This window comes from Manis pentadactyla, chromosome 13 (genome assembly GCF_030020395.1).
Source record: "Manis pentadactyla isolate mManPen7 chromosome 13, mManPen7.hap1, whole genome shotgun sequence".
Taxonomy (NCBI): Eukaryota; Metazoa; Chordata; class Mammalia; order Pholidota; family Manidae; genus Manis; species Manis pentadactyla.
This window is the reverse complement of record NC_080031.1, coordinates 60110040-60123631: the sequence shown is the minus strand read 5'-3', so window position 1 is coordinate 60123631 and position 13592 is coordinate 60110040. Positions and strand designations below refer to the sequence as shown.

General features: G+C 56.0%; 1 protein-coding gene across 3 annotated transcripts; it reads right to left on the bottom strand.

The window, feature by feature from the left end:
* Window positions 1-5007: 5007 nt before the first annotated feature.
* On the bottom strand, window positions 5008-13352 carry IRF1 (interferon regulatory factor 1). Of its 3 annotated transcripts, XM_036892605.2 has the most exons (10): window positions 11856-11999; window positions 10682-10773; window positions 9377-9476; window positions 8471-8647; window positions 8310-8359; window positions 8068-8200; window positions 7780-7899; window positions 7292-7341; window positions 6311-6446; window positions 5008-6029 (listed from the first exon to the last, which is right to left on the bottom strand). In XM_036892605.2, exons 2-10 carry the CDS (start codon window positions 10766-10768, stop codon window positions 5917-5919), a joined length of 966 nt encoding a protein of 321 aa, XP_036748500.1. In that variant the 5' UTR covers window positions 10769-10773; window positions 11856-11999; the 3' UTR covers window positions 5008-5916. The 3 variants fall into 3 exon arrangements, 2 of the variants coding, with proteins under 2 accessions (XP_036748500.1, XP_057346525.1); XM_057490542.1 differs by lacking the exon at window positions 10682-10773 and having other exon boundaries at window positions 11856-13108; XR_008993243.1 differs by lacking the exons at window positions 5008-6029; window positions 6311-6446; window positions 10682-10773 and having other exon boundaries at window positions 7780-7919; window positions 11856-13352.
* Window positions 13353-13592: the final 240 nt, after the last annotated feature.

Here is a 13592-nt window from a genome sequence, read left to right as displayed (position 1 = left end):
TGGTCTCCTGGGCCAAGAACTCTGGTTGCCTACCAGTGCAGGACAAGGGTGGTGATGAATGGTTACAGGGCTGTTCTCAACCTTGGGAGGTAGGACATCCTTGCAGGCTCCCCCACTGCCAGTGGACCCCCACAGACCTGCATGAACACCAGGCTTCCTCACCTAGCAGCCCAGCCCTCACCTCGGCTCTCAGCACCCAGCTCCTGCCCTGTCCTGGCAAGCCCAGAAGGAGCACTGAGAGGGGAGCCCTGGGCGTCAGCCGAGGCAGCCAAGCTTCACTCCCACAGGCAAGTAGCAGCCCCATCCTGGTCTGCCATCACCCTGGGCTGGCCTGAAGGCTCTCCCTGTCCACCCCCATTCCCTAAACACAACTCCATGTCCCTCCAGCAGCCTTGTTTCATAAGGGCACCTCTCAGAGAGCCTGGCACGCAGTTCTCCCCACCCCACCCCAGCACTTACTTCGCTCTTGAACTAAGGTCCCAGGCATATCCTTTTGCCTCTCTGAGCCAAGGTGTGGCCAAGGATTTTAACTGCTGTGGAAGGACCCACTGTGCCTGCCCTAATTCTGAGGAAGTTCCTGACTGCCAGTTTGAGGAGGACATGGTAGCAGAACTGGACACCCCCACATCTGCCTGGCTGTTAGCACGAGGCAGGGGCAGAAGCAGACAGGGACCCAGGCCAACCCAAGACACTGGGCCAGACGTGGAGGGAGGGTGGCTCACCCAGGCTGCCCCCCAGCTGGGTCTGCATGAGGGGGTGGCCTTCCCTGAAGGAAGCCTGCAGGTGAGCCCAGGAGCCCACCAGCAATCAGCCAGCCACCAGGGGTGCTGGGTTTACTCAGGGACCAAAAAGCTAGGAGGACTCCAGGCTCATAACTAGGCGTTAGGACGCACCTTGAGTCGTCCTGCTTATACAGTCACCCAGAGTCCCCGCCTCTGAGGCCCCCATTGACCAGGAAAGGTCTGGTTTAGAGCAGGAGACAGGAGAGCTCCGGTCACCTCACTCAGAAAGAAATGCAGATGACAGGTCCTCTTTGATCCCTAGAAATGAGATAAGCCCTAGCCGGCCAGAGTCCTCTGGAGCTGGGAGTGGGTTCACACAGAGCTGCCCCCTGCACTGAGGCCAAGTTATGAGCCCGTCTGTGTCCCGTCCCCCTAGGGCTCCACCCCTTGAAACTGCAGGTGGCCTCCAGGGCATAGGTGGGGCATCGCACCCCTTCAGGACTAAGCCAAATCTCACCCCACTGGGGCCCCGGGTCCTGTATCTGCTGAGCCATGTGGCCTGAGGGAAGGGGAGGGCAAGGGAGCTGAAGGCAGGGTCCTACACAGTGTCCAGAGCAGCTGCAACTTTTGCTGCCCTCCCTCCCTGTCCCCAGATGCTTTCTTGGCATGAGGGGCTAGTGCTCTGCCCTAGGCAAGCATTCCCAGACTTCCTTCACAGGCCTCGGTTTCCTCCTCTGCGGACAGCCTGGTATTGTGGCGGTGGTCTGGGTTCTGGGCACCGACAGCTGTGTGTTGGGATCCAGGCTCCATACTAATTAGTTGCATCATCCTGGGCAAGTGCCTAATGCCCGCAGAGCTTTGGTTGCCTGGTCTGCAAGCCAGGGGCTGTGGTGCGGCACATGTAGGGCCCTTGGCACAGCGTCGGGTGCAGTGCACACTCAAGCCCTATGTTGTTTCTAGCCCACCGAACTTTAAGGTCCTTTCAGGCTCAGCCCATTTCTGAGCTCTTGTTGCTGGCTGGGGATGCAAGCTGGACATCTGCCTCTCCTCTTGCAGTCTGTTGTCATGTTCTTGCCTCGTTGCCTCTAGTATCTCCCCAGCTGAAATTAAGCTTTTAGCATAGACACATGAGGCCTGCCCCACCACTGAGCCTGCAGAAGTGGGGGCTGCTGCTACAACTCCAGCACCCCAGAGAATCAGCAGAAACAGTGAGCTCCCTGGAGCTTTACCCCAGGCTGCCTTACACTTGGCCTCATCAGGGAGCCCTGGCTGACAAAGACAAGCCCTGCTCTGCCCAGTACTTTCATTCCTGGACAGTGGAATGCGCCAGTTCCCATTCTCCCTCCCCAGGCCTCCTGCCCCTTGGCTGTTGGCACAGGTGGGTACAGGTTAGCGCGCAGTTCCAATGAATTTCATGCATCCACGCAATGGAGTCAGCTGTGCCATGGTTAGGAAAGCGCAGTCCCTCCATCTGACAGTGACAGAACCTTCCTGGGTGGTTCAAACAGGGCTGCAGAGGAAACCTGTACCCCACTAAAAGAAGGGTTTTGGATCTACACAGTGTGAGCAAAGACCAAATGGGCCCAGAGAATAACAGGCTGGACATGACCCAGCCTCACAGCCAGTGAGCACCACTCCCTGGGAAGAGGAGCCCCGCTCCCGCTGGGCCCAGGACTTTCCCCAGGACTTCAGTTCTGCATTTGGCGTCTCTCAGCCTGAGAGATCCAGAGAGCTCTGAGAAAGCTCTTACCTTGCACACAGTGCACTGAGAGAGGTTAAAAGCGGATGCACCAAGAAGGGGAGGTTTGCATCTGTCTTCCCTTAAGATCTTCTGCCATCATGAGCCTCTGTATGAGCAGCTAGTATATTGGCCTCTAGCTTTCTTCTTTTTGCCAAACGAGCTAAGTGAATAAACCTGCCCAGGTAAACGATACCTTTGGGGTAAGGAAACCCGTGACTGACTAGAAATGCCCTTGAACTCATCTATAGACTTGGCAGTTCTAGCTGGGAGGCTCAGCCCCACTTTACCAATTTACTACACTGGAAAGTGGCTGTTGGTAACAGTGCTGTTATCACAGCCCCAACCCCAACAAAACAGGTTTTTCAGTGACTACCCAGCTACCTCAGCCAAGAGCTTCCACCATTTGTATTTAGACTGAAACTCCTGGGAGTGACCTTCAAAAGCACTGGCAGATCCTTGGAATGACCTTACATTATGATGCTCCAGTTTGGCTCAGATTATACTGCTGCGGCTCCATCTCAGGCACCATGTGGCTGAGGTAGCAGTGCTGCCCTCACACTTAGCTGAGCAGTTGGACTGAACCGTTTCTCCAGTCAGGCCCTGGCCACGGTCCATGGTGGAGTGTGATGGGACAGCTCACCGTTCTGTAAGGTCTGGCGTTATTCCATGGTCCTCCTCCAGGCCTGGTCCCTAGGACCCAGCTCCCTTGTGGTGGGGAGGGGATGGAGTCTGGGGGTCCCTCCCAGGACATTCCAAGGAGTTGTTCCCAAGTATTTAGAATCCAGGAGCAAGAAGAGCTGGAGGAGGTCAGGACTTCTTCTTAGCTTTGGAGAATGGGAGCTCACGGATGGAGTTCCCCTCCTGTTTTGGTAACTTACAGGTGATGCACTGTAGGCATTATGACTTGAGAGATTTTCCCACTGCCTACTCTGTCAGGGGTTAGGCTGAGGAACGAGAGTAGAAAAGTTGGAGGCAGTCCCTGCTCTCTGCTGTGGGTTGCATCCCTTCGCTCCCATCCCTCCTCAATCGCTAGACCTGGCTTCACCCACACCTTTGCCTGGAAAAACCACCCAGAGACCTCACCAAGCTCCTAGTTAGAAGCCAAAGAATACTAGCCATCCCAGGCTGATTCTCCTTGGTCAGGCTGGGCTCAGCAGGAGCTAGGCAAGGTCATCTTACCCATCCCTCTGCCCCTAGGTGAGGCAACACTTGGAAACTCCAGATGGATCCTCTGATGGGCAGGGCTTGAGATTGGGGTCTGTCCAGATGTCCACATGCAGTGCCCACTCAGCAGGAGGCCATCTACCCCCCACCCCCACCCATGGCATGTCCAGTATCAGGATCTGTGCTTCCTGAGCTTGGCAGAAAATGATTGGCCTTGCCCATTTCCCAGCTTTTTAATTTTCTTCCTTGGCCTTCCTTTCCCCACAAAGGGCCCACACTCCTTCCAAAGGGCTGGACCCAGGGAGTGGATCACAGTCCCAGTGGTTTCTGCAACTGAGTACAGACGTGTCCACAGGGCTGGTTTCCCAGGGCAACCCCCTTATTGCCATGACCTCCTTGCCCGGGTGATGCTAGTGAGGCCAGCGGACTTCCCTTGGCTAGCCTGCCTACTGCTTTGTACTGTTCATGCCCCAGGGCCAGAGAAGGGGGAAATGAGAAAGCCTATTGCCATACACACCTGTGGCTTGGGTCTTATCTGAAGGGGATATATATTGACATCAGTGATTCCCAACCTGTTTTCAGAAACACTGTTCTGATCCATACCCCTTCAGAGATTGTGTGCTTTAGCCCAGCCAGAACCTTGAAACGATGTGAAGAACACCTGCTTCACATAAGGTCAACCAGGGCTTTCCTAACATTTGTGCATGGACCTGTTTCACAGTGCCCTGTGGGACTGGTGTTCGGCATCAGTAAGTTTCTGTGGGCTGTCAAATAGTAAACTGCTCAGGTAGATAGCCCCAGCCACTGTCCCATGTCCTCCAGTCATCCCAGCTTCCTGATCAGATCTGCCCCTAAACCAGGATCATCTATTCTGTCTAGTATGGTAACCACAGGCCACATGGGGCTGTCTTAACCAGTAAGACCTGAAATTCTGTTCCACCATCACAGTAGCCACATTCACATTCCAAGCACTCAGCTGGAATGTGATCACACCCCTGAAAACATTCCCATCACCGCAAATTGGACAAGTAACACATGACACAGTAGGCCACAGGGACCTTTTTTAGGCTGGTTTGTGACTGCTGCACCAATCATTAAATTCATGGAGTAGCACTTAAGTATACTTGTGAGTTCAGCAGGACAGTCCACGGCTCCTTCCTCAGAACTCAAAACCTAACACTTCCCCAGCCTCAGGAACCTCAATTCCAGTCTTAGCTGTAAAGCCAAAGGTAAGTGACTATGTTTATAGACCATGTCTCTCTGCCATTGACAGCCTCTCCTTCTCTGTGGGCGTGATTAAAATTGTGCAGTATGTGCATGTCATTGCTCACCCCAAAGACAAGCTCCGGAGGTAGGATGCCAAGAATGAGTCCATCAGAATGTCTTCAAAATAAAGTATAATCACCTACAACTTACCTCTAAATAAAAGTCAAACTCCTTATAAACAATTAACATTATATAAAAAGACAAATGTACATATTTACACACATGTACATATGTGATCACACATGACTTAGTGATTGGATGGCTTGTCTGATTTTAAGTCACACCAAGGCACTCACGTCCCTCCTTGGGCCTGCTGAGGGGGCAGGTGGGCGCAGGGCAAGGCACTGCATAAATAAATGTGAAGGCCAAGAGCTTGGGGGAAACGTTAGTGTACACCTCTGAGCGGGAATGTGCCGAGGTCCACAAGAAAAAGTGCCATATTTTTTCCCACGCGCCCTGGCCCGAGCAGGGAGCTAAGCAGGGCAGAGCCCCTCTGAGGCTGAGGGAGCAGTTCCTGCAGGACCCCATTTTTCCTTCACATTTCATTGGCTTGGGAATAGTCCCCAGGGCTCATCTGGGAAGGGAGGCAGTTCTTTGGGAACAGGAATCACTTAGTGCAATCATCTCTTAGTGCAGAGCCAGCCCTGGCATTGGTGCTGTGCTTTTCTGAGGTCACCGGTCTGTTCCTTCCGGCCAGCTCAGCAACAGTGAGACCCTCTCCAGGCAGCAGGGCTCAAAAGGAAAAGCTGGAGGCTGACTCCCGTTTGAGCCACATGACACACCAGTCTCAGAACCCCATCTTCCCGAGAGAAAGGGCCAGCTTTCTAACCACAAGGTGAGCCCAGACCCTGCCTGCCAGGCCCAGAGAGGCCCTGCCCCAAGGAGGGAGGCTCCATCCCCACTTGGCACTGGGGTCAGGCTTTTTATGTCAAGGGGCCCACAGGAGACCTGCTTCTCTGCACCACAGCCACCATGATGCCGGGTCCTGCTCGCCTAGGGGAGTAAAGGGGGCCAGGGGCCCAGCTACGGTGCACAGGGGATGGCCTGGATGGAGGGCAGCCTGACTGGGGGCAGCAAGCTGTCCAGCCAGCTGGTGTCCATGTTCTTCAGATCTGAAGATATCAGCCCAATATACCCTGGAAGACAAGAGGAAGGTTGTGTGAGGAGAGGGGTGGGGTGGGGCAGGGTGTGCACACCCCCGACCCAGTCCTGCCCGAGGGCCACAGACACAGCTGCCTATGCTGTCCAGCGCAGCAAGCGCCCGTCTTACCGCAAACCTGAAGGCACCGGAGCAACAGCCAGTTCACAGGCTGTCTGTACCAGATGCTTGGTGGCTCCCGGCCCTGCCCCCAGCCCTCTCCACCCTCTGTGTGGCTCTCCATTCTCTGAGAAGCCCTCTGAGCTCGGGGCTCCTTACCCCCTGGGCTGTCAATTTCTGGCTCCTCCTTGCAGCTGAAGTCTCCGTAAACACTGGTGGGCTGGACTCCAGGCTCATTGAGCAGGTATCCCTTCCCATCCACGTTTGTTGGGTGCCACCCGGACTGCTCCAAGAGCTGGGGACAGAAGAGCAAGAAGCCATTAGGTCCCCTGCAGCACAAGTTCACCCTGTGGCCCTCCCCTCAATGAGCCAAAGCTTCCTGGCCAGGATCACACCCTTGGCCATTTTCACGTGCTCAGATGGAGGTGGATATATAGTTAGGACCAGGGGCTGGGAGGTGAGGGTCCGCCCAGACCCATGCTCCCCCAGCTACCCACTGCACAGAATCTCTATGACATGGTATCTCTAGGACATACCAGCTGAGAATGTGGCTTCAAGCAATAGTTAGCATTAAAAGTCAAGAAAAGATGAGTAGAAAAGCTAGAGATAAAGAACTATGCCCATGTTTCAATTTTCTGTGCTGATAAAAACGTGGGCAACGAATACAGCAAAATCTTCTAATATTCACTTTGAAAACTGAAGCAGAAAAAAAAAAAACCTGGAGGATAATGTGCTTTAAAAAAAAAAAGAAGCCTTCCTATTACACAGATTCCAAAGGCTGATTATTGAAACCTTATGTGCATTTCCCTAACTAGCAGGACTGGGGCATGTTGGGGTAAAGGACACGGGCCAGGGACCCAGCACTGAGGATGGCTGACTCAACAGCTGTCAGAGGCCCTGAGGCCTGCTCCAGGACAGCCTGTGGAAACCAGGCCTCCCTCTGTCCCCACGCCCATGGTGTCTTCCCCCCAGCCAAGGGCAGCAGGGGTCCCTAGCCCCAGGGACATGGCACTCAGGACCATGCAGGCAGCCAGGCCACAGAAACAGCTGCCCTCTGATTTGGAAGTTCTTGCTGGTTCTCTCTCTCCCCACTGAGAAGCAACCACTTTCTAAGAGTGCCCAGGGAGGAAGGAGCTTTACCTTCATGATGTCCTCAGTTAATTTCCCTTCCTCATCCTCGTCTGTTGTGGCTGTGGGTGGGAAAAGCAGAGAGGTCGGCCGGCTGTCAGACTCATCCTGCAGTTCCAGCCCCAGGTCCTCTACACACACACACGCGTGCACACACACACGTGCATGCACACACGCACACACACATGCCTTCAGCAGACATCTGGCTGCCAGAGATTCCAGAACAGGACACTGTCCTGGTGACTCAGCCTCCCAAACCCTGAAGCCACACCTCTTCCCACCCTCTTGCTTCCGCCCTCCCGCTGAAAGACTGGGCTGCAGACAACTCAGGCCAGCTAGCAATCATAGACTAAATGCAGCCCCCACCCCTTTCCTCTCCTCCCCAGCTTACCACTGTCAGTGCAGTGCCAGGTGAGTTCTGAGCACTTGTTCTCCCTCAAGAAATCCCTCCCAGCACCCAAAACAGTCAGGCTAGCAGGCCAGGCCCCAGGGCCACGAACCTTCAGAGGTGGAGGGCATGGGCGACACCTGGAAACTGTACAGGTCACTGGTGCTGTCTGGCACAATTTCCACTGGGATGCGCCAGTCAGGCAGCGTGCTGCTCACGGCACATGGGGACACTGCTCCAGGAGAGCAGAAACTGCAGGTCAGGGCTACTCGTATGTTTTCTTAGTTTGTGTGCCCCCCAGCACCCCCACCCTGAAGCCTGCTCCAACAGGCCACGACCCACTGCACCATGCCTCCTAGACTGGCCTGTGAGGTCCCCTACCAGACCCAGCCCACCTCACCTGGAGTGAGGGCACGCTCCACCTCCAAGTCTTGCCCCAAGTAGCCCTGAGCTGTGTAGCCACTGTGGTCATCAGGCAGGGTCGAGCTGCTGAGTCCATCAGAGAAGGTATCAGGGCTGGAATCCCCACTCGACTGCAGAGAAAAAGAAGCTTAGACCCAGGCTTGCCATCATGGCATTTCTTCTCCTGCCCCCCGCCCCTCACCAGATGACCCAAGGCTGGCTACTTAGGACCACACTGACCTTCCTCTTGGCCTTGCCTTTGGCATCTCGGCTGGACTTGGACTTTCTCTCTGTAAGGCAGATAGGCTGTCAGCCCTGGTACAGGCCACCAGCCCCGGCCGCAATTCTTCCTCCCTCCCTCCCTCCCTGAGGTGTCCCATGGACCCAAAACCCTTGCATACCTTTCCTCTGGTTCTTGGTGAGGGGAGGGAGCATCCGGTACACACGCACAGCAGAACTGCCCTTATTCCTGCTCTGGTCCTTCACCTCCTCAATGTCCGGCAGGGAGTTCATGGCACACCGGAAGTTGGCCTTCCATGTCTTGGGGTCCGGCTCCTTTTCCCCTGCTTTGTATCGGCCTAGTGGGCAGGAGAATGAAGAGGATCATCAGAGCCACAGATGGGCATCCTCAGCTGTCCCTGGCCTGGGTGGAGGAAGCCAGGAGTATCCTAAGCTCTCATATGGCTAGAGTCCCACACTGGTCAAACCAGCAGACGATCCTGAGCAACACCCTGCTGGCCCTGGGCCCTTGGCCTCAAATGCCCCGTAGTGTTCTCTTTGTCCCAGACCATGCCTAGTCTTCCTGCTTGGGCTATCAGCAGCCAGAGGGTAGGAACTGGGGCTTATCTGATATTTCCAAACCTGGGAGTGGGCACAGAGCAAAACAGTTACTGATATGTGGGTAACTGACTGGTCTGAGATGGGCCATGAGGCCCATACCTTGAGGATAAAAGGAGGCTGACAACCAGATGGGCCTTAGGCTAAGGACCTTAGTCAACATGAAGAAAAAGGTAGGCCTGGGTTTCTTCCAGTGTTCTGGCTCACAGTTGCTTTTGCCAGGGAGAACTTTTAATCCAGACACAAACTTGCTGAAGTCACACTGGCAAGATTTCGGCTTCACAAATTCCTTTAAGAACTTGTTGAAACAATGGATCCTCTCCCCAGAAACACAAGTCTGCCCCCTGCCTGCCCCCAAACTCTATATACAGTGTCTCAGGTCACTCAGACCCCAGTGAAGAGCCTGTGTTAGTTAACAGAGCACTTTGCCTCCTCCTGGCCCCTCCCAGCCTCGACTCCAGGACACTCACCTGTGTGAATGGCCCAGCTCCGGAACAGACAGGCATCCTTGTTGATGTCCCAGCCATGCTTGGCAGCATGCTTCCACGGGATCTGGAAGGTCATCTCCTCCTGAACAGCACAGGCACAGGGGTGTGTCAGCTCAAAGACCACAGACTCGGGGCCTGAGACTACTCAGCAGCCCCAGGTCTACCCTGACATCTGGCCTGGGTTGGCTTGCCCTGCGATTGGCTCACACAGGCCACTGTACCATTCTGGGTCTCTCAGAAGCGGCTTGGGGTTCTGATGTGCTGGGGCACCAGACAGGCCTCTTTGCCAGTTACACATGAGTTGGGACCCGTACACATGACTCTGGGCTGCTGCTCTCTGGTCTGTCAGCATCAACATGGAAGTGAGAGCCCCTCCATTAGAGGGGACTGCTCAGGACATCTGGGATGACTGGCTCCTCCACAGGGGGTCCTGCCATACACCTAAGGGAGCCTAGGGCCAGATTTGGATACTACCTGTGTGACTACCTGACTGCCTTTGTGATCCTGGCACTGTCACCTCTTTGTCCCTCACTGTTTTCTGTGAAATGAAGAAACAGTGACAAATATACCAACTACGGTCTCACTGTTATTCCTGGTGGCTGATAGTATGGATTTCTAAGTCAGAGCTGCTCAGGTTCAAAGTTGGGCATGATCACTTTTCGTGTGCTCTCAACATCTCTCAGTGCCTCTGTTTCCTTATCTGAAAATGGAGGTGTTATAGGATCTGCTTCACTGGGCTACTTTGAGGATTAAATGACACAATGTAAATAATATACTTAGAGTGCCATGCTCAGAGTGAGTATACAGTAAGCCTTCACTATTACTATGAATACTGTTATTGCTACTGCGTCTGCAGGAGCCATTTCCCTTTGCGCACCAGCAAGAAGATTGCTGGACCTGGGCAACTTGTACATGGTTAATTTTGGGGTCCCCTGCTGAGCTAGCCACCTTCCTGCCAGGAGTGCCCTCCTCTCTGTCTCCACGGACTGGAGCTCTCCAGGGAGCTGTGTTTGTTAAAGGGAGACACCAGTTCTGCAGATTCTGGGGCATCTTGCTGCTGGAAACTGTTAGTGCCCTCAAGTGGGTGCCTTGTGCATACCTAGAGAAGGGAGGAAGGCAGAAGTTGGGCAACTGGGACCCGGGGTGAGCCTCGCATACTCCCTGTATGCAGGACCCACTGGCAAACACATCTGTCTGCTATTACTTCCCTTTTTCAACTGCATCGAAGCTTTGGTCCCCCCAAAACCATAGGTTAAAATAGTAACAGGAAAACCCAGTTACACTCACTTTATTAATCCAGACCAGCCCTGGGATTTGGTTGGAATTAATCTGCATCTCTAGCCAGGGTCTCATGCGCATCCGAGTGATGGGCATGTTGGCTGTAAAGAGAAGACAGAAAGCTCCATCCAGTTCGGAGTCTGTTGAGCAGTCCCTGGGCACTGCCCTGCCCCCAACCCGGGCCATTCAGTTAACCTCCCCTGCGCTAGGCCAGATACCAAGCACTAAGACATGGGGGAGGGAGCCTCCACCGGAATAAAACTGCCCTCCACATCGTGACCGCACCTTGGGCAAAAACTCTTCTGCCCCTTCCCTTGCCCACTCCTTGACAGTCTTGGGAGAAGGCACGCAAATGATAGCGTCAAGATTTATGTGCTGGAAAATGGTACAAGATACACAAATACCTTAATACCGGAACTTTCCTCCCAAATTTCAACTCCTTTGAGAAGAGGGGCTTCTTTTGCTAGGTGCTAAGGAATTTCCCAACTGCATTTGTTGCCACCAGCTATGCACCTTCCCTAATGGGCAAGCAGTCACCCTGAACCCCTGGACATCCCAACCCCCCTCCCCGCCCCCGCTCTCCACCCGCAATCTAGTCTGTGCCTCCCAGCCAGCTACCAGTGCAGAGGCCGGGAAGCTAACCCTTCGGGCCCGGCTTCCCCCCTCTGCCTGGCTCCCCTCCTCGGCCGATAGTGGCTCAGGGAACACCTGTGGCACCTCCTCCCGCAGCCACGGCTGGTCCTCCAGCCACCCAGGGCAGCAAGCCCGCAACCTGCATAGACAGTCTGAAATCTGGGGCCTGGGCGCGCAGCTGGGATCATCCAAAGCCGGCCCGGGGAAGCCCGGGTCTCCCACGAGAGGACGGACACTCCACTTGTGAATGCGCGCAACGAACATACCGAGTCACCCAAAGGCCCCGGCGGCTTCGCGCACGCCGACCTGCGAAAGCGGCCAGGCGCTTGCAACCTTTGCCGGGTGGGCGGTCCACGCCGCGGCCCGCCCTCCCCGCGCTGCCGCTCGCCGCTCCTCCAGCGCCCTCCCGAGCCCGCGCGGGGACCCAGACAACGCCGCGCGCCCGCGCCACTCGCGCCTCTAGCGCCTGGGGTTTTCGGCCCCCACTTCCTGGTGCCCCCGCGCTCCTTTGTTCGACGCCACCGGTCCCCCGCGGCGAAGGCGGGCTCACCTTTGCAGCACGCGCGAGGAGCGCGATTCCGGCTGGGCGCGAGGAGAAGGCAGAGGATGCCCGGGTCGCGGGGCCGCTGCGAGCCGCTGGCCTGGGCTTGGCTCGGCTCCCGCTGGCCTCGCTCGGTCCGCCTCGGGCACACGTCCTACCTCGACGAAAGAGTGGCGCGCTCTGCCGGGAGAGCGGCGCCGGCGAGAAATCTAAACACTTAGCGGGATTCCCCCAGCCCGGGCCCGGCCCCGCCCCCCAAAGAGCCGCGAGGCCGCCTATTGGCCGGCACCGCCTCATCACTTCGGGGAAATCAGGCTGTTGTAGAGCTAGCGGCGAAGGGGAAGTACAGGGCGGCTGCTGCTCCCCACCCCCTCCGGCCGGGCGCCGCCGCCCCGGGGCGACCGCGGGCACGCCGCGTCCGCTCCTACTCCACCCCCACACCAGCTCGCCGGGAGCAAGGCAGTCCTGGAAAGCCGGGCGCCCCGGCCCGCAGTTACTCCTTTCGCTCCGCATTCTCCCAGCCTGCCAGCTCCTGTGGCCATCTCACCCTTCTCTCTGGGGATGGGCACATCTCTCTCCAGAGCGCAGGTGAGGAGTTCTTCTGAGCACCTGCCGCCCCCCCTTCAGAGTGGACCCCGGGATTGAATCCCCCAAAGCCAGCCCGGTGTCTCAAGGCCGCAAATGGGGTGTTAAGAAGGAAGGTTTCATCCTCCACATTGCCCCTTTCTTGAGGGGCGACCCACCGCCGGTCATTCACCTGCCCTGCGGAAGTAAAGAAAAGCCTACGCTGCCTGGGGTGCTCCCGGGGACTGCCGAAGGAGAGGGAGTCCCAGACTGGCCGCTGCTGGTGCAGCCTGCCGAGACGACTGGGACCTCAGTTTCCTCAGCTACAAAGTAGCCCTACCTTGCAGGTTTCCAGTGACGGAGAGGTGATCCCTGTAAAGCACCATGCCCCACTCGGGCAGCAGATACTGCATGGTTTTCGAGTTCCCTGCCCAGAGCCCTATAGTGACCAGAGAGACACCTTCCCCTTCTCTGGCTACATCCTTGGGACTGCCCCAGAGCTGGGACAAAGGAGAAGGGTTTCGGAGAAGCCAGGGCTGCTGAGTTGGGGTGGGGGTGGGGTCGCCTTGGTCCACCCCCAGTACTCTAGCCTTAGGCCACTTCCACAGCCTCACAAGGCCCTGGCATGAGAGTCCCTCAGTGTCAGCGCTGGTGGTGTGGCCAAGTCCTCAGGGCTTGGCCCAGAAAGGCTCTGGGCAGCATGGGGGAATTGCTTAGGGTTGGCCAAGGCTGTGGGTCTAGCCAAATAGTTGGGGAGTCCAGGTCCCTTGGGAAGGGCAGCTATTTGGCTCTTATGCTTACAACTAGACCTTGTATTCGTAGAGGCTGGGCTGAGTGTTCACTTTCCAGTCAGAACTCTGGCCCAGCAGGCTCCTTCCTTCATCTGCCTCCCCCTACCCCCACCCTCACCCTCAAAGCAGCTGACTCAGAAGTAAATCTAGGCAGGTCTGGTTGTGTCCCTCCCCTCAACCCAGCTCTCCCCCTACAGCAGCACCCAGTTGCAATGATGTTGGCAATAAATAGACACATCGATGCAGCATTCCACCTGTCAGTCACTCTAGTGTCTCCTTCCCACGGAAGAATGGTTGGGTTAATGGAATCTGGTGCACCAGAATCTGATGCCATGACTAACTCCAGGCTTGACTCCCAGGAGACCAAAAAGGTCAGAGCTATTTGATAGTG